Here is a 21,737-nt window from a genome sequence, read left to right on the forward strand (position 1 = left end):
CCCAAAGGCGTGACATCCAACAAAAATTAAGACTAAATCCAAAGTCAATCATTTTCTGATTTTTCCTCACAAACATAAACAAAAATAACCAAATACAAACCAGAGAATTTTGTGCAAAGTGTTGTCAACTGTTGAAAATTTTAAACATTTCAGCAAGATTCACCAATCAGGCATAAGATTCTGACCACCTCCTTGTTTCTACGCTCATTGTCCATCTTATCAGCACCACTTACTGTATAGCTGCACTTTGTAGTTCTACAGTTACAGACTGTAGTCCATCTGTTTCTCTGATACTCTGTTACCCTGTTCTTCAGTGGTCAGGACCCCCATGGACCCTCACAGAGCAGGTATTATTTGGGTGGTGGATCATTCTCAGCGCTGCAGTAACACTGACATGGTGGTGGTGTGTTAGTATGAGCAGCGTCCTGTGACCACTGATGAAGGACCAGAGGATGACCAACACAAACTGTGCAGCAGCAGATGAGCTGTCGTCTCTGACTTTACATCTACAAGGTGGACTGACAAGGTAGGAGTGTCTAATAGAGTGGACAGTGAGTGGACACAGTGTTTAAAAACTCCAGCAGCACTGCTGTGTCTGATCCACTCGTACCAGCACGACATACATTAAATGTATAGAATTAAGTAGAATGATTTTAATACATTGCTATGAATATTTAAATATCTTTGTTTTTGAGATTCACTGTTATCTTCTAAACTCAGATATTTATCCATAACATTATCCCTGACTTTAACCAGGCAAGGGTGCATCTTTCACATTCACACACATCCACACACAAGAACCCCTCATACTTTTTTAGCAGTGATGCATCCTCCACAGTTATTGAATATAATTTGCCCTTCGCCTTAAATATCCAAAACAATCCATTAGGAGACTAAAACCCTGTGAATAACCATTGTTATAGCACAATCAACGTCCCTCCACACTCTCGTCTGACTGGCCTACCTTTGGAGCTGTTCCACAAATCATACTGTCTCACTTTTTAACCACAACAGAAAATCTGATTGAAATAACTATACACACTTTAAAAAGATGCTTTAAGGGTTCTTTAGTAAAGATATATATATATATATATATATATATATATATATATATATATATTCTATATAGAACCATGCACACCCAAAGAACCCTTTGAGCTAGTCCAGAAGGCTGCAGCGAGAGCCAGAAGGTTTGTTCATATCAGCCCAGTTTTATCAAACTTGCACTGGCTGCCAGTTAAATTCCACATTGAGTACAAAATTATTTTACTGGCATAAAAAGCTCTAAATGGCCCCTCAGTACCTGAGTGAACTTGTTAGACAAAAGGTGTAGAACGGGGGGTTCATGGTTATAGAGTATTATAGATATATACACTGGGAGTATTGGTGCTGCCGTCCCACTGCTCTCACTCACTCACTCAGGTTTGTTGACAGTGGAGAGGAGGCACACTGACAACCTAGGGAGCCTCATGTCTTTGTTACCTTTACCTATGCAGTGCGGAATAACTGCCCGTCCTGTGGGGTCTGATGCTGTTGCTTTATCTGCCCTGAACGGGTGCCCACTGTTCGGGCATTTTTAAATCGTGGACATCGCTTCTCCTGCTTTTCCCATTTTCCATATCTTATACTGATAGGTTTGGTTCTTAGGGAGTTTTTCCTTGCCACTGTCGCCACTGGTGATGCTCATGGGGGCTCGGACCTGGATTTTCCTGTAAATCTGCTTTGTGACAACATCTGTTGATAAAAGCGCTAAATGAATATAAAAATTGTTTGCATTGTGAAATGGTTCTTCAGATTGAGGAAGAGTATGCTGTATGTGGTTCTATATAACACCAAAATGGTTCTTCTGTTGTTACAATGCCAAGCTTGTAATAATAGAACAACCCTTCTTGGTGCTATAGATTTGGTTCCTGTTTTTCTCTGGTTTTCCTACAAAGTCAGATCACTTTTGTCCTGAAAATGTATAAAAACAAACAGCCCCACACACAGAAACCCCTACGTCCCACCTCACACACTTCTATGGATCAGAGACAGAAATGTGTGACAGACTGTGACGCCCAAAACAAGCCCCTTTTCCAGAATCTGCCATGTGTGAAAGTGACCACCTATCACAGCGTGCTCTGTAGCTGTGTGTATGTTGAGGGTGTAATTGTCTTCTGCTCTGGATTACAGTCTTTACAGACTTTATCTTTTGTAATCCAGCAAAACTCTGCGTCTCTGTTTGACCACAATCAGGAGATTAAAGGCCGGTCAGACTGTTCAGAATGGCTGAACAGTATCTTAAGCCTCTGAAGATGTTTCTAAACAATTCCGAGGTCAGGAAAGGTTAAACTGTATGTGCTGAATATTCCGCGCTCATCAGGATATGTATAATCCCCCCAGTGTGCGGTGGGCTACCTGCAGCAGGCAGCAGGTGTGTTTGTGTAGGCCGCCTGATTAACACACAGCGCCATGGAGACTCTATGGAGATGCTCTGTTGTGAGCTGAACCAGACGATGCAGCTGGTTCTTCCGCTGTATGTGTGTCTGTATAGACCTCTATGGACCTGAGAGTGTCCTGCGGATTTAAAGAGTCCATATCCTATATTACGCTTTCGTTTTATTTGTTTGCCTCAGGCCTCAGCGGGGGTCTTTCTGCTTCTGTTGATTTGCAGTATTCTGTGTATTGAGCAGAAAGTCATGTAATTAAGTGGCTTCAAATGTGTAGTGAAGAAGGTCTTGGGTGTTCTCGATATTCGGTATTAACAGAGATGATAAATTTCATGTGTAACGTGAGTGAAGGAAGTGAATAATGTTTTAAATTACTATTTCTCATTTATCATTACTATTCAAATGATCTGTGCATCTGTTCTCATGATCTGTTCATTGTAGCCCATTTAATATTGATTTGTATAAATAATAACTGAAGTGACCCCATTATAGTTTGAGAGAAATGATTAGAATGACTGTGTGTGTGGTTTCATGAATAAGCAGGTGTGTGTGTGTGTGTGTGTGTGTGTGTGTATTGATTGAGGTTGAGCTGTAGCCCACTCCCGAACCCCCCTCCCCCCACACTCCGCTGCAGCCATCAAAACACAGACTCTCGCACGGTTTACAGTTAATTGGCAAAGCGTGGCAATGTCTCTCTCTCTCTCTCTCTCTCTCTCTCTCTCTCTCTCTCGCTTTATCTATCTCTTCCTCTGTCTGTCTGTCTCTCTCCCTCTCCCCCCCTCTCTCTCTCTCTCTTGCTTTATCTCTCTTTCGATCTCTCTATCTCTTCCTCTGTCTCTCTCTCTTTCTCACTTTATCTCTCTCTCCCTCGATCTCGCTGTCTCTCTCTCTTGCTTTATCTGTCTCTCTCTCTCTCTCTCTCTCTCTCACTTTATCTCTCTCCCTAGCTCTCTGTCTCTCTCTCTCTCTCTCTCTCTTTCTCACTTTGTCTCTCTCTCCCTCACTCTCTCTGTCTCTCTCTCTCTTTCTCGATTTATCGGTCTCTCTCTCTCTGTCTCTCTCTCTCGCTTTATCTCTCTCTCCCTCGCTCTCCCTGTCTCTCTCTCTCTCCCTCTCTCTTTCTCTCTCTCTCCTGTCTTCCCTTTTTCACTTTCTCTCTATCCACTTTCTCTCTCCTTCTTCTGCCTCTCTATTTCTCCCGTTTCTCTATCGTTTCTCCTCCATTCTCTTTTCTCTTACTGTCTCTCTCTGTCAGTCACTGTTATCCTTTCCTCTCTCTTTCCCTTTTATTTCTCTTTCTCTAACACTCTTTCTCTTCCCCTTTTCTCCATCTCTATCTCTATTTTCCTTTCTCTTGTTTTTTTTTTTTAATCTCTGCTTCTATCTGTTTTCTGTTCCCAGTGGTGGTGATAGGAACCAGACGTCTTAGGAGTTCATGCCTCTAAAAGCTCCATCACAGGCAGTTATTACATGAAATGGTTACAAATTCACAGCTTGATGTCTGAGATACTGTTTTATGATTGTTCTGGGATAAAATTCCGGCCTACAACGTGTAGATTTTTACAGTGCATTTATGGTGGAGGGATACCTGCGGTGCTGTAAGGCAAAATAGTCCCCAAACAATTATTTTTGCTTTATTTTATAATCATCAGTGTTTCATATAAATACGTGTAGGTTCACTGGTGGTTCTGGATAGTAAATTAACTGGCTAGTATTATTAGTGTCGTACCTGATGACCCCTGGTTCCTATCACCACCACTGTAAAGAAAGTTCCTCTAGAATTAAGCATTTCATGTCAAGCCCCAGATTTTGAAAGATCGGTGGGATTCTGCTTCTTATGTCCTCATGAACAAAAAGCATTGGCTTCCTCTGCTCACTGTGCTTCAGGAGCTCATTAGAGGAGAGAGAGGAGAAAGCACAGTTCAGTCTAAAGCTGACTGCACCCTGACTAAAGAGCGCTGAAGTCAGGGAGAGAGTTGGGGTCGTGATGGGTTTGTGTGTGTGAGCTGATAAACTGGGCTGAAGCCTCAGTGACTCATGTTGTTGTGTAGAGCTCGGCCCACGTGCCCTCAGCCCACTCCTGTCTTCCTGCACGCATCAGATCCCTGGCAATGGGGAGCAATGGAGAAAAACAGAGAGAAAGAGGAGGAGGAGGAGGAGGAGGAGGAGGAGGAGGAGGAGAGGGAAGAGAAGAGACGCAGAGCAGATTCCTGGTGTGCTCAACTCATTAGAGCTGCGCATGATTGACACTGCCGGGAGGAGCAGGACTTTGGGTTTATTGTGTTTATTGTGTTCCCTTTTTCATCTCTATTTTTGAACCATTTCTCCCAAAAATGTGGGTTATCAGAACAGGCGGGGCGTTTCCTCTGAGGTGCACTATTATTCAGATTAGATACAATACAGGAACCAAAATTATTGGAATTAAATTCAAGTTTCAGTTTATCGCAGCATTTTTACAGCACAAATGTCAAACCATCAACTTCTGTACGAGCCGTTAATGAGGGAACCAAATGAATGAGATGCTGACCGTAGATAAATTATTATATGTTAAAATAAATGTATTTAGCTATGTGCAAAAGTTTAGGCACCTCTAGTCAAATGACACTTTGTTGTTTTTCTATGTTAAAATAAATGAACACGTCCTCTACAGAGAACACACTCCAGATTCATTTAGGTTCACTTAGAAAATCAATAAAAGATGTTGTATGACCAGAGGAGTTCGAGCTTTCGCATATGACCGTATATGAAGGGGTTTTTTTTCTCCCCAAAATGCACTGTTGAACAGATACGTTGTTGATTGTGGGCTTTACACAAACATAACTTTACAGGAGAAGGAAAGAACCTACTCTACTTTTAATGTAAGTCAATGGAACCAGAATTTTTTCCAAGTAATTCTGGGTCATTTCTGCCGGTCCATCCATCATGAACGTTACACGCAGTGTGAAGGACAACAGGTATTTTCAAAGTGTCAAAAACAGAAAAACAACAAAATTGGAGATACGAGGTTTTGTTCCAACAGCAGCAGGTATGTGTATGTATCGTTGCCGTCCAATGAAAAACAAGTTTCTCCAAAATAGTAACGAAGAAAGAAGGCAAAAACACTCTTATCTTTTAATGTAAGTCAGTATGAAGAGATTTTGTTCCAAGTGATTTTAGAGCATTTCTATTGGTCCATTCATCATCAAATTGTTATACAACGTAAAGGACAGCCGGTGTGTTGAAATGGTGTAGAAAACTAAAATCAGTGGTACAATGATACATGGTTTTAATTGGACAGTGGCCATATACTTTGTATATATATGTGTGTGTGTGTGTGTGTGTGTGTGTGTGTGTGTGTGTGTGTGTGTGTGTGTGTGTATATATATATATATATATATATATATATATATATACGGGGTGAAAGTCACAGGACACCGTTTTTTTTATTTTCTATGCTGTCACAAGCCTCCACGATGCGGTGCTGAAGGTGGTGTTCATTGCGGATTTTCTCAGCACACACAACAATTTGTTTGAGATGACTCCAGAGATAAAAGTCGATAATAAACTAAAAAATTTAATTAATTAAAACGGTGTCCTGTGACCTTTGACATATGTATATATATATATGTGTGTGTGTGTGTATATATATATATATACATACATACATAAGAGATATAAATCAATGGAGATATGTATATTAATTTATATTAATTAACCTGTAAATTTACATCACATTTTCTTACATTACAATTTTGGCATATGCATCCCAGCAACAGACTCAAAAGAGCAAAAGCAGGAGCTGAGGCAGAGAGACAGGATGGAGGGACTGAAGATTCTGTGTATGAATATATGAATATTCAAAATAAATGAGACCCACAGCAGAACGGTGGCTGTGCTCATTAGCTGCACAGAGAACAATGGGGCTCAGTAAACAAAGACTGGGATTAGGGCTCTATTAGGGCTAACGGAGAGAAAGGAAGCACTGCAGCACCTGACCAAAAGCAGCGGCCAGTCGGCTTCACACATCATATAAATCTCTAGATTAGAATTCTTTTGGTCAGTTTAGCTGCACAGCTCTTTAAAGCTAAAGCCTTTAAAAATGGCCATTGGTGTAAATGGCCTTCTTCAGAGGAACGGCTGATGATAGAGGTGCATCATGTTCTTTGAAGGCTGGCAGCGTTTGTGCCTAAACAGAACTACAGAAATGGGCTGGAATTCAAAACTGTAGTGTCTTTTTCACTGTAAATAAATAAATAAATATCTTTGGCTACACTATTATTGGAAGAGCTGGGTAATCTATCACAGCAGAAATGAGGAATGAGGCACGTTTCTTGTCAGTAAGAAAGTGCAACACTGCACTCTGCTGGCTGAAAGGTAAAATGCAGTCCTGTTGTTTTTCCAGTCATGAAATGCTTTGTGTGATGTAGTTGTCTGTATGGATGGATCAAAGACTGCCATAAAGAGATGGAAATACCATAGTGACCAGAGGTCAGTGTTAGTAGGCCAGGGCTCCGGGAGGCTTTAGGCCATCATCCACTGCAAAGTATTTAAATTATTAGGGCAGCCATGGGCTGGAGGTTAGGGAGCCAGCCTTGTGACTGTAAGGTGACCGGTTTGATCCCCTGAGCTGACTGTACATGACTGAGGTGGCCATGGATAGAACTGTTCCTGTGCTCACTGTCCCTAGTGTGTGTGTGTTCCCTAGTGTGTGTGGATGGGTTACAATGCGTAGGTGAAATTTCCCCACTGTGGGACTAAGAGTGTCTTAGTCTTAAAAACCATAATTGAATTTAGTACTATGGAATTTGTCCAGTTTATTTTGGTCTGAAATGAACGGGGTACTATGAACATAAAGGGCAGTAATTCTTTAATGGAATTCTTTAAGTAAAAGGTTCATCCAGTGTACATATAAATGCTCGTAAATGCTTTTTCAGCAGCTTACTGAAATATTTCAGTCATTGAGATAAAACAGTAAACAGGGTCATTCAGAGTGGTTTGGTATGAAATGGTTCATTGTAGAGACTCCAATGTCTCTACAGTGGCGGTGAGGGGAACCAGGGGTCACCATGACTGCAACGCAAATAAAGCCTTTTTATTTACTATCCAGAACCACCAGAGAACCCACACGAGTCTTCTGAGGGTTTATAAGTAATGACCTTTCAGTTTTTCAAAGAAACCTGCAGGGATATTTTTTCACACTTACCAAAATATTGGTAATATATTTTTACATATATTTTACATATTTACATATATTTACATATAATAAAATATATTCCAAACATGTGTTTCAACATGTGTTTCAGAATGTATTGCCATATTATATTATTTATTTTAAAATTTTACACATTAAATGACTATAGAAAATAAATGTATGTAAATGTATTGATCAAATCTATGAAAATAGCCAACATACTGTCGAATGCACTTTACTGTCTGGATACCTTTTGAAATGAATTTTGTGACAGTATTTTAAATATTTTAGCAAAACGAACCTTTAACATGACAGTGTTGTAGGTATTGATACACTGAAAATGCAAATATGCAGATTTAAAATACATTTAGTTTGAGCGCCGTCAGTGCCGTTCATTCAGTTCATGTATATTTAGATACATCTGTAACATGCAAACACTGTGATGGACTGACAGCCTGTCCAGGGGGTTTCCTGCCTTCTGCCCAATGACCGCTGGGGTAGGCTCCAGCACCCATGACTACCCAGAAGGATAAGCGGCTTAGAGAATGTGTGTGTGTGTGTAATATACATACAATCAAAAGATATTAACAAATACATGCATTATATATATATATATATATATATATATATATATATATATATATATATATAATACAAGTACATTTTTTGGCTTTTTCATGTTTTTATATATTTCATATTAATAGATTTTCTTAAATGTAGTCAATAAATGAATATTTCTCCTGTTGCGATTCTTGTAAGCTTAAATTAAGATGAATCTGCTTACTTTTAGACACCATATACTTGTTTTAGGTCATTTTATTGAGTAAAAGTTTCTCACTATTCCTGGCAGATCATTTTGCTGGTTTTAAGCACATTTTTTTAAAACAAGCAAAATTATCTGCCAATACAATGAGATCATTTTACTTAATAAAATCACTTAAAACAAGTAAAAATAATGTCTAGAAATAAGTTAATCTTCATTTTAACAGGCAACATTCTCAACGGGAGAAATATTAGATTTATTGGATATATTTAAGATTATTTCACTTGACGAGATGCCGTATTTTTGCAGCGTATAACTCTAAAGTCGTCTGTGATTGATGTTGTGTCTTCTAGCCATTTGAAATTTTCACCATGTTCGAGATTAGTGTTCGATCACACCCCCCAGTCCCCGCCTCCTTGACCCTCATCCTCTCTGTCTCATTCACACCCAGCCTGCTGCCCTGTCCCTTTCATTACCTGTGTGATTCTTTCAGGTCTGTCTCCCAGGCTCCTCTCCGTTCTCCTGGATTTAAGTCACCTCCCTGTCCCCCCACTGAGCCGCCAATGGCACAGAAGGCACCGCTGCAGACCGCCGGCCCTGGCGGAGAGGCTGATGATCTAATTAACACCTACAGGGGGCGCCGCTGCAGGCCGCAGTCAGAAGTCCCCTCAGTCATCAGAAGCTGACTGTGAACGCACACATGAACACATGGGCGCCGGGTCTCTTTAATGACCCTGTAGCTTCAGTCCTGCCACAGATCATCCCACTGACTCGGCTCTGTGTTCTGTAGCTGCAACTTGTGAAGTTCTTGTCACTTTCTCAACTGAATTTGTGCGTAGAAATAGGGTAACGTACTCTTACTGCTCTTTTCATTACCTACGCACTTAAAAAGGATGGTTCTTCAAGGGTTCCGAATGCAGTGGTTCTGTTTAGAACCTTGTGTTCTATATAGAACCATTTCATGCTTAAATGATTCTTTGCATGGGGAGATGGTTGATGCAGAATGTGTCGTATATGGTTTTATAGTACAATGTTATAATGTCAAGCTTGTAACAGTATAAGAACCGCTTTTTGGTGCTACATAGAACCTTTTTCATAAAAAGTCCCTAAAGATGATCTACAGGTTAAATTAAAAACAAACTATGGATACTTGATTATCAGCAGCATATGTGTCTGTCTATCTGTCTGTCTGTCTAGCTGTCTATCTATCTGTCTATCTATCTCTCTATCTGTTTGTCTGTCTGTCTGTCTGCTTCTCTCTCTCTCTCTCTCTCTCTCTCTCACACACATTCTCACAGTCTCTCTGTCTGTCTCTCTCTCTCATTGTGGGTATGGGGTATGACTGGGTGGGGGATCAGTCCGGCTCCTGCCATCTGCTGCCCAACATGACAGAGACAGGTGGTGTGTATTTGTACACAGAATACACTGACTCACACACTCACACACTCACACAGACACACACTCACACACTCACACAGATACACCCTCACACACTCACATTCACACAGACACACACTCACACTCACACACTAACACAGACACACACTCACACACTCACATTCACACAGACACACACACTGACACACTAATGCAGACACACACTCACATTCACACAGACACACACTCACACACTCACATTCACACAGACACACACACTGACACAGACTCACAGTCACACACACACTAACACAGACACACACTCACACACTCACATTCACACAGATACACACACTCACACACTAATGCAGACACACACTCACATTCACACAGACACACACTCACACACTCACATTCACACAGACACACATTCACACTCACACAGACACACACTCACACACTCACACACTCACATTCACACACTAACACAGACACACTCTCACATTCACACAGACACACACTCACACACTCACATTCACACAGACACACACTCACACACTCACATTCACACAGACACACACACTGACACAGACTCACAGTCACACTCACACACTAATGCAGACACACACTCACATTCACACACTAACACAGACACATTCTCACATTCACACACTCACACAGATACACACTCACATTCACACAGACACACATTCACACTCACACAGACACACACTCACACAGACACACCAGCTCATGAAAACACAATTTGTTGCCAAAGTCATAAAAGTTTTAAAAGCTGTTGCACGATTTCTTCACTCATCTCCACAGACAGGCTATATCTGAAGTCAGAGTGGACAGTTTTAAGACCAGCATGTCAGCAAACAGACATTCCCAGCATTTGAAACACAAGGGTTAAGCACGTTTTCTGTTAAAGCTGTTTTCTTTGTCAGAAAAGTTGTGATGTGATGTCATCACTCATCAGCACTCAAACCTTTCATGCGCTTAAACCAGTTTCAATAAGAACTAATCCTCAGCAGGGAGGACTCCTTACGTGCCCTGGGTGCTGTAGCTGTGGACGGGGTGCAGAGCAGAAGCTAAAGCGCAGCAGCTGTGTGCCTGAGGCTGATGGTGTTTTCCTCAAGGCCTCCTTTAGCCTCGTACACTTGAGTGGGGCCTAGCTGATATTCTCATGATCTGTGTCATGCACACCTGTTTCTGCTGCTGTTCAGAAATGGTTAGAGCAGCAACCTTAGCTCAGCATGTATGAATCTCTCATTTGAGAAAGTTATACTGTATAATATGTTTTTAAAAAGTAACAAAAAGTTATAAGATCTATTTATAGGATCAGCTGCCGTTGCACTGTTGCTCTGAATGGTGGTGTATAGTGCTGTAGGAGTGTAGTGCAGTAAATAGGCCTACTGCAACACTTCAACCCTAAAGTATAATAATGCTCCGGTGCCATAATGATGTTTATCCAAAGCTCTGTGATTTAACCTCTGACCCACAGGACGATGAGGCTAAGAGTGTGTTGTGATGCGAGGGGAGAACATTCTGCAGCCTCACCTCCGGCTGCCATACGTCACTCATCATGCAGCGTGGAGAAAAAAAACAGAGAAAAAACAAAGTGTCTGGAGAGCAAAGGGCTCACAGTCCAGCTCCTCTAACCCAAACAGGAGAGAATACAGCCCTCCACACACTCAGCATCAAAGAGACCTGTTAACACTCAGGGTCACCCAGCATGGAGCTCTCAACCGCACACTGGAAAAAGCTGAACTGAGCTTTTTCCAAAAATGTGTTTTGTACCGATTCAACCTAAAATACAACACAGAAAACCTCTCAGTATTAAAGGGCAATTCCACATGTTTTTCAAAATTTCTGCAGAATTCTGTGGTTGAGAAACAAAGTCATTCAGATTGGATTGATGGGAAATGGCACATTATAGAGAAACTCTAGTACTGTTGTAGCACTGTAATACTAAAAATGCAGTACTGTTGTAGCACTGTAATACTAAAAATGCAGTACTGTTGTAGCACTATTGTACTAAAAATGCAGTACTGTTGTAGCACTGCAATACTAAAAATGCAGTACTGTTGTAGCACTGTAATACTAAAAATGCAGTACTGTTGTAGCACTGCAATACTAAAAATGCAGTACTGTTGTAGCACTGTAATACTAAAAATGCAGTACTGTTGTAGCACTGTAATACTAAAAATGCAGTACTGTTGTAGCACTGTAATACTAAAAATGCAGTACTGTTGTAGCACTATTGTACTAAAAATGCAGTACTGTTGTAGCACTGTAATACTAAAAATGCAGTACTGTTGTAGCACTGTAATACTAAAAATGCAGTACTGTTGTAGCACTGTAATACTAAAAATGCAGTACTGTTGTAGCACTGTAATACTAAAAATGCAGTACTGTTGTAGCACTGCAATACTAAAAATGCAGTACTGTTGTAGCACTGTAATACTAAAAATGCAGTACTGTTGTAGCACTATTGTACTAAAAATTCAGTACTGTTGTAGCACTGCAATACTAAAAATGCAGTACTGTTGTAGCACTGTAATACTAAAAATGCAGTACTGTTGTAGCACTATTATACTAAAAATGCAGTACTGTTGTAGCACTATTGTACTAAAAATGCAGTACTGTTGTAGCACTATTGTACTAAAAATGCAGTACTGTTGTAGCACTGCAATACTAAAAATGCAGTACTGTTGTAGCACTGTAATACTAAAAATGCAGTACTGTTGTAGCACTATTATACTAAAAATGCAGTACTGTTGTAGCACTGTAATACTAAAAATGCAGTACTGTTGTAGCACTATTGTACTAAAAATGCAGTACTGTTGTAGCACTATTATACTAAAAATGCAGTACTGTTGTAGCACTGTAATACTAAAAATGCAGTACTGTTGTAGCACTATTGTACTAAAAATGCAGTACTGTTGTAGCACTATTGTACTAAAAATGCAGTACTGTTGTAGCACTATTATACTAAAAATGCAGTACTGTTGTAGCACTATTATACTAAAAATGCAGTACTGTTGTAGCACTGTAATACTAAAAATGCAGTACTGTTGTAGCACTGTAATACTAAAAATGCAGTACTGTTGTAGCACTATTGTACTAAAAATGCAGTACTGTTGTAGCACTGTAATACTAAAAATGCAGTACTGTTGTAGCACTGTAATACTAAAAATGCAGTACTGTTGTAGCACTATTATACTAAAAATGCAGTACTGTTGTAGCACTATTATACTAAAAATGCAGTACTGTTGTAGCACTGTAATACTAAAAATGCAGTACTGTTGTAGCACTATTATACTAAAAATGCAGTACTGTTGTAGCACTATTATACTAAAAATGCAGTACTGTTGTAGCACTGGAGTTATGATATCTGTAACGCAAATATGGCCATTTAAATTACTGTCCAAATCACCAGTGAACCTACACGTGTCTTATGACCTTTTATATATAATGTTGATGATGTTAAAATAGTGGTAAATCTGAAAAACAAGTTTTCTTTTGTCTTACAACTCCCTGCATGTATCCCTCCACCAAAAAATTGCCTTGTTAGGCTGACAGCTTAGCACAAACCCACCATAAAACAATGTCCCAGGTAACATATTCATAACTATTTCATGGAATAATTTTCTGTGAGGAAGCTTTTCAGAGTGCATGAAACTACTCAGACGTCTGGTTCCTTATCACCACCACTGTGACCATCAGTAAGAGCATTTCGCATCAAACCACTCCGAATGACTGTTTACATCTTTAACAGGTTAAGTTGATAAATTGGTGGAATTCCCCTTTGACTGCAGTGCTGTTTGTTTGGCTTGTCTTTTGCCCATTTTTATATACAGATGTTAATCTAGTCAAACACCATAGCAAACATACAGCTGTAGATCTGTAGATCTTTGTTTTGATGAGATCGCAAAGAACATGAAAAATTGCCTGTATTGTTTATATTTGTTTGAGAGAACACAATGTGCTCTGGCACCTGAAGGAGATGAGGCATGGTGAGGAGAAGGCATGAAGACCTTTTGCATTCCCAGCATGCATCTTTGCCTGTGGACCTCAGGCCCCCACATAAGGGAGCAGTTGACCTGCTGGGACCGTGACACTCCAGAAGCATGTACCCTGTTTGCTGCCTTTGTCATGTGTGGATTCAGTTAGAAGTTCTAGATAAGCCTAGCGAGGAACTTCACTCAACAGGGTTTACAGCTCTTCAGGAACACTAATGCTTAGTATTGAGTAATAAACCAGACCCGTGCTCTGCTGTTTGGTTACCATGACCAAAAGAAGAGCAGAAGAACATCAAGCAGTCCTCAGTGAAGTGTATGAGATGTGGAAGCCTGGCGTCAGACTGAACTGTTCTTTTGTAGCCTTTTCTTCATACTCTGTCCAAAACTGCACCACCAACAAAGATTACAGAGCCAGTTCATATTCCTCCCAATATACCAAAATCAGGACAGCAAAACACTAGAGGGCGCACATGAGTGAGTCCTCAATGAATGGAGCGAATGGAGCTCAACAGGTAAAAATGAGAAACTTAAAATTTTTACTATTTAAATTACACACATATATATATATATATATATATATATATATATATATATACATATATATATATATGTGTGTATGTGTGTGCGTGTGTGTGTGTGTGTGTGTGTGTGTGTGTGTGTATATATATATTAGCCTTTTAAAGCCAGAGAGGCCAGGTTGAGATGGTTTGGACATGTGTTGAGGAGGAATAGTGGATATATTGGGCAAAGAATGTTGGAGATGGAGCTGCCGGGTAGAAGGAGAAGAGGTAGACCTCAGAGAAGGTTTATGGATGTAGTGAAGGTGGACATGGAGATGGTTGGTGTAAAAGTAGATGAGGCAGTGGATAGGGCAAGATGGAGGCAGATGATCCGCTGTGGCGACCCCTAAAGGGAGCAGCCGAAAGAAGAAGAAGAAGGAGCCTTTTATGCATGAAGGAAGTAAGAAAATCTATCAGTATATTTACTGATAGCACAAGTTTTGGGCAGTTGAATGCTGGCATTACTGCTACTGAGTGCTGATTGGTTGGCAAGCTTCTCAGCTTATTGGCTGAGTGAAGCGGTTTTAGCAGTTTAAATGTACATCAGTTGCTGTTACAGTGTTATGTAACTAGAGCTGAGTGGAACCACTCCTCATTAGAAATGTATCTGCTGTACTGTCGCTGTTATTTCAAAACAAATTTTTTTCATTATTTTAAAGATGTATAATAAAATGTCTTTTACATTAACATCTGTCAGATTTTTTTGTTTTGTTTTGTTTTAGGAGATTCAAGGTTTTGTTATGACACTGTATCAAATGCTTGTGTTGACGTTTTGCGTCCTAGTCTTCTTTTCTTGTTTTCATACCAGCAGCAACATTCAAAACCTCTTAGCCGACAGCACCAATCCCACTTCATAATTAGCATCACTGCATACTCTCCCCTCAGATATCCCCTCTAATAGTTCAGGAGAATACCATGCATGCCAGGCAGGCCTCTAACAGTGGAGCTATTAACAACAGTTGAAACAGAATATAGATATAGTGCAAGGCCGTTCAGCGGGACAATGTTGCTGTTAATGAATCCTGTGCAGACACAAAAAGATGTGATAGGTCTTCATGTTCATTCGAATGTTCTGCTGAGTCTAAAGCTGCGTTCACATTACAGGCCTCGTTGCTTAAATTTGATTTTTTGCTCAGATCCGATCTCTATGATACGGCGGTTCACACTCGTTTAGGTCAGTGATTCAAATCTGTCTTTAATGTGAACGAACTGGCGTCCTGAAATGACCCACATGAGCTCATCCTACTCAGTAACGTCACGTGACTGAATCACTGCATCATCAGCACAAACTAACGAGCAGAACGAGCTCCACAGAGACGATCATTAACTCAGAGTGATTTGCTGTGAAGTAGACGTCCAGACGTCCATCTCTAAAAGCTCCCTTACTGAAAGTTCCTACATAAAATGGTTATGAATTCACCGCCTGATGTCTGAGACGTTGTGCTCTGTCCATTCCAGACAGAGCGGTACATGCAGGGTGTTGTAAAGCAAAATAGTCCCTAAATAAGACTTATTTTTTTCAGATTTACCCATATTTGATCATCAACATATGGAAACACACAGGCAGGTTCACTGGTGGTTTTGGATAGTAAATAAAACAGCTTCTCTAGAATGAACTCAGTAAGACTCTTTACACTTCACGGATTCAGTCACGTAGATATTGTGAAATCAGTGGAATGAATAACAGAGACGTCACTGTTTTCATTCAGCATAACAGAAACGATATCCTGTATTTTTCCCAGCAAATGAAGTGGGTCTGAGTGGTTCTGAGTGGTTCTGAGTGGATCTGTGTGGTTCTAAGTGGTTCTGAGTGGATCTGAGTGGTTCTGAGTGGTTCTGTGTGGGTCTAAGTGAGTCTGAGTGAGTCTGAGTGGTGGTTCTGAGTGGATCTGAGTGGTTCTGTGTGGTTCTGCGTGGTTCTGTGTGGTTCTGATGGTTGTGATGACTGTTAAAGTTGAGTGTGAAGGACAGGCTGAGGTGCAGGTGTTGACTGCTAATGAGGAGGTCAGGGGTCAGCAGTCAGGGACAGAAATCTGACCAAGGCCAGCGTTCTGAAACCTGACCATCCACATGGCACCACGGCCAGCTGCCCTGACCTTCAGCTTCTTCTTTTCTTCTTCTTCACCACATTCTTTCTATTCATCTCACTCTTCTTTTTCACCTTCTTTCTTCTTTTTTCTTTCCTTTCTTTCTTCTTCCTCTTCTTTTCCTCCTTTTACACGTTTTCTTCTTCCTCTACTTTTTCTTTTCTTATTCTTCTTCTTCTTTTTCAGCTTCTTCTTTGTAACCTTCTTATCTTCGTATCTTTTTCACTTTTTTCTTCTTCTTCTTCTTCTTCTTTGTAATTTTCTTCTTTTCTTAACCTTTTTTACTTTTTTCTTCATTGTCTTCATTTTTATTTTTTGATGTTTCTTCCCCACCTTCTTCTCCATCACCTCATTATTTTTCTTCATCTACTTTTCCATCACATTCATCCCATTATCATCTTCGTATTCACATCATCATCTTCTTCTTTCCGTCGTATTCCTTCTTTCCCCCTTTTTCGTCATGAACAGCTTGATTTCTTGTTATTCTTCATGAAAATCATTTACTTTGTCATAAAGAGCATCAAAAACATCACAGCATGGATGAACATTAAAACCAAAACCATTCATAGAAGGTTTTCTCCATCTTTTTGAGGTGTTTGCTCGTTCGTGAGCAGAGGTTCATGGCATGGCCTCCATTTCCTAGCCCTCATACTTTGGGGAGTGTCCAAGCTGGGGAGCAGAAGGGGATCTAGGATTACAGGCTCTTCAGGCAAGCCCAGCAGCAGCACATGTGCTGTCACTCATCTGCCTTACTCACACAGTCCGCAGAAAGAGGGAGAAGAGAGACGGAGGGGTTCAGCAGGATTTCCTCGTTCTGTTCAGAAACGGTCTTTGAACAGTGTTACTGTCCAGCTACTGTCCATCCTTTGAGCCAGGGGCAACATAGCCAGTGAAGATGGAAGGCCATAAAAGAGAAAGAATGGCAGGCAAGGTGCTGGTGGGACTGTGTGTGCTGGTGGCTTCTATGGGCCAGGTAAGAAAAATTACTCTTTCCTTTTCTCTAGGAGTGCTGGTGTTACTCAGGGTTCAGTCCTCGGCCCTAACTCGGTTACAATTTCATTGTAATGTAAGCTATAAAACTCATTTAAGGTTTTAGAGATTTCAGAATGCACTTTAAATCAATTTTTTAAGCTGGAAAATATGCGTTCTATTTTCATCATTATTTTCCAGGATTCAGTATGATTGATTTAAGCATTCCTAACAGCAATTGAATAATGATTAGTAAGTTTCTTAAAGTGAACTAATCTGGTGATATAAATTTTAGGAGGTGCTTATAGCCTGTGACCCAGAGCACATCTGCTGAACTCATCTATTCCCGTACATTAGGGATCATGTTCAGTAATGGATTGTTAACTTCCTTTGTTTTGAGTTAAGATAACTGACGTTGGCCATTAGCAGTCTTCAGCAGGCTTGGACTGTGGAAGTGGTCAGTCTAAACATGCAACACTGCTGATGAATTGAATGATGAAAGCTAATCAGTAATTGCCACAGCGGACTGCAGATGGTTTCTATTCTGACATAATGGTTTGTTGTCCTTCCAACATGTCAGCATTGCCATTACAGGGTAATTAATAAATGAGGAAAAAATAAAAATATTAAACACATCAATGTAAAGTGCAATCAGTTACACAGTCACATTGTATGTGTTTGTAATGAAACAGAGAAGAATGGAAGTTTTGACCCCAAGATGCTCTTGAAGAGAAAGCCTCTTTCATTTCTTGAATAAACCAGCGAGAAGCAGGGTTGGTCTACGGTGATGATTGTGTTTTTCATCAGTGAAAATTAGAAGCCAGTTGCCTTTGAGTTTGTGTTTATTACAAATACGTTTAATGTTTTATTACTTGAAGTAGAATAATAGTCAAATACAGGGGGTCCTGGGGGGATCTGGGGCTTCCTAATTAACCTCCTGAACCCACTGAATGTCTCAAAATCTAAATTTAAAATAGGAAGAAGAGAAAACACATGTAGACATTCGGAGAAAGCTTATTGTTTAGCTGTTTCACCCACAATCAGTGAACTTCTTAACTAACTAGAGATGCAGCATCTGCCTGTAGTAAACTGGTTCACCCACTTGGTCCTTCATAGCCTATCAACTGTAACTATACCCAGATACCTATGGAAAACTTTACAACGTGTTACAATATATGTGTAAATCTGAAAATCTGCTCAATGTCCCAAGAGTTTGGTGGAAAAAAAAGTTGTTACTCAAACCATAGACAAAAGAGGGATATGCATGATCTCAGTTAATATGTGGAAGACCACATTACCGAACTACAAAAAAGTGTTTTGTTAAATGGAACTTTTACACGAAACATTTTTTTGTCATTAAAGCATCAGCACTGAGGGAGTTAGCAGCCCACCAATGCTGGAGTAGACAGCCAACATAGGACTCCACGAATATCAGGGGGTATTTCACACCCTGGTCAAATGATTCATCTAAATACACCAACAGAAAATTGTATCCCATTCATTATGTAGTTATGTGGTTTAGTATTGTCACAGTCAGACTGTTGGTATGTCATTTGGTGGGAGGATTGAATGTTGATAAAAGAATGTGAAATACTGTATATGGCATGTCAGAAGGCAAAAATACATCAAAGCATTCCAGCAGTGGGCACACCACTCTCTGGTTCCATATAGACTTTACCAATATTACACTGATGACCTGTTTATTTTATTTGCATGGTTGTCATTTTGCTTCACTTTACAAGTGTTTATCAAACCGTGATTGGCCATGTTGATACCAACTCATTTTGCATGCACCGTTTGATCAGTAGGCCCTCTGAGGTCTTGGTTGTGGTTATAAGTCAACTATTTGAGACAGCTTAGATTCCCTGCTCAGATGCCAGAGGCAATGTTCACCCCGTTCTCAAGAGTGTAGGCATGGACTGCCGGGAATTCTCAAAGCTTTGGTCCCAGGAGAAAGCATCATTTCCATGGGAATATTGTAGGCTGAAAGGGCCACTGAGTGGACCTGAATGCCTGCAGGCCTGGTCTCTTTGATAGGCAGTGATGAAGGCCAGCAGCTGTTCCCAGATGCTTTTACTGGATGCCGTTTGTCCAGCACTGTAATCCTGGCTACGGAAAGAGAAGGCCCGCACCCAGAGACCGTGAAATCGTGAACAAATCGGTCCATAATGCAGCCAGTGTTGAGTTCATGATCGCTGGAAACAATCACTCAGGCCAGCTGGAGGGTGTCCGATTCACGGGTAAAATCTCTTCCTCACAGTTCCTCCCCAGGCTTATTGCAAAAGCCATACCAGATATCAGTGAATGGTCAATACATCCCAGGAAGCTGAAGTGTGACCTACATATGAAGTCACAGTACTGTGCAATAGTCAGAGACACTTAACTCATTTCATTTCCAGACACTAAGTAGAAGTTATTAGTTTTTCTTTGGATGTTTGATAGAAGATGATTCACTTGCATAAGGAAGAGACAAGTCAATAGAACTTCCAAAACTACTGTTAAAAGCTACAGGGAAAATTGGACCACCTGGAAGGCTTTGCAGACCACAAAAACTGCCCGATCAGATAAGCAGCACTTAAAGCTGTCATTTTTGAGAGAGAGACAAGAAAATCAAGCTGCTTCACATCTGAAAACATCCACAATTGTATCTGTCCATCCTTCCACTGTGAGAAGACGACTCAGCACTGTGGGTCTGAAAGGATGTGTAGCTGTCAAGAAGAACCTCACTGAGAAAAGGAGACGGACACATGAAACAAAGAAGCTGAACGATGGACTGACCACCCCAGAGTCCAGACCTCAACATCACTGAAGGCGTTGGATCACTTCAGAAAATCATCAACCAGCTTCTAAGACTGAACTTTGGAGGTGTGGAAAAATATCCCTGCAGATTTATTTGAGAAACTGAAAGTCTCCTGAAAGGAACGGAAGCTGTAATAAAGGTGAAGAGCGGCGTTGGATCACTTCAGAAAATCATCAACCAGCTTCTAAGACTGAACTTTGGAGGCGTGGAAAAATATCCCTGCAGATTTATTTGAGAAACTGAAAGTCTCCTGAAAGGAACGGAAGCTGTAATAAAGGTGAAGAGCGACACACTCTGAAAAATTGATATTACCTTTAGTTGTTGAGGCTTCTGTGAAATATGTTTTCTCTTTTTCCTGACACTGAAAAATGAATAACTTGACTGAAAATTAAATAAGTGAAGGGTGACTTCTGCACAGCACTGTAAGATTACCGCAAGGTTAACTGAACATTAAAAAGAGTAACATCTTCTGTTTGACCATGACCGCAGAGCATTCTGGATATTGTAGTTCTGAATCTCAAAAAAAGACAGTGAGAACAAGTCGTGGGAGTTCTGTCAGCTGTATCCTCCCAAAGCATTAACCAGAATTCCACGCTATGGCGACTGTTACTATTTTCTCTTCAAAACTGTTGAACACAGCAATCCCCATTAGAGACGGCAATAATGAAGATTAGACATCTGCTGCGGTGAAACATGGACAGCCTCTAAAAATAGGAGAGCCGCTGTAACAAAAGCACGTCTGCTACATGGGTTTGAAAGAGCAAGAGAGGAACAGGGGGACAAGGGGTGACCTCCAATGCAACGAGGTGCTGACTGGGCCTTGGGAGAAGCGACAAAAAAGGACAGAGCCACCTCTGTGAACCCTCCACCACCCTCCGTCCACCTGGCATTGTTGCTGACCCCATTGAGATCAAGACACATAGGGATAAAAATCAGCAGGACTTCTGCCAGATCGAGTGGGGGTGCTATTTAGAGTCTATGCCAATAGAGGCATAATGGGAAATTAGATGTTTACTTATTAACATTATTCATAAAAAAGTAGATGATGGGATTTTGTAGCAAATACTGTATGTTTATTATTCAGAAAGAAATAAGCAAACAAGACGTCTTCTCAGTCATGCAGATATGGAGCTATGCTGATCGTATTTTGTCAAAGCTTTTTAAGTAGTTATTTTCCTTACTCAAAGGCAATTCCACCAGTTTACATTGAGATGTACATGAAGATGTCTTTACAGTGGTGGTGATAGAACACAGCTATTTCATATACTATCCAAAACCACCAGTGAACCTTCTGAGTGTTTATACATAATGTTTTTTGTTTGTTTGTTTGTTTTTTAATTAGCAACAGATATATAGCACAAGAAACAGACAGGTACATTATGACAAGAAAAGCCACAAAGAGAGAAATATGACAGACAGTACATACGGCAAACAAATAAAATGAGACAAAAAAACATTAATAATTATAATAATGACAGACAGGCAGTATGCTAAGTAAATACAGTGGTAAGATATATGTATACACATATACATACACACACACACACACACACA

At 40.4% G+C, this 21,737-nt stretch overlaps 1 protein-coding gene across 1 annotated transcript in view; it reads left to right on the forward strand.

Moving 5' to 3' along the window:
* The first annotated feature begins 19,463 nt into the window (after positions 1-19,463).
* cdh15 (cadherin 15, type 1, M-cadherin (myotubule)) overlaps positions 19,464-21,737 on the forward strand; it is a 28,761-nt gene continuing 26,487 nt past the window's right edge. The window contains exon 1 of the mRNA XM_037534310.1: positions 19,464-19,738. Within this exon, the coding sequence (XP_037390207.1) occupies positions 19,464-19,738 (275 nt within the window). The remainder of the gene's footprint in view (positions 19,739-21,737) is intronic.

This window comes from Pygocentrus nattereri, chromosome 25, assembly GCF_015220715.1.
Source record: "Pygocentrus nattereri isolate fPygNat1 chromosome 25, fPygNat1.pri, whole genome shotgun sequence".
NCBI classification, from domain to species: Eukaryota; Metazoa; Chordata; class Actinopteri; order Characiformes; family Serrasalmidae; genus Pygocentrus; species Pygocentrus nattereri.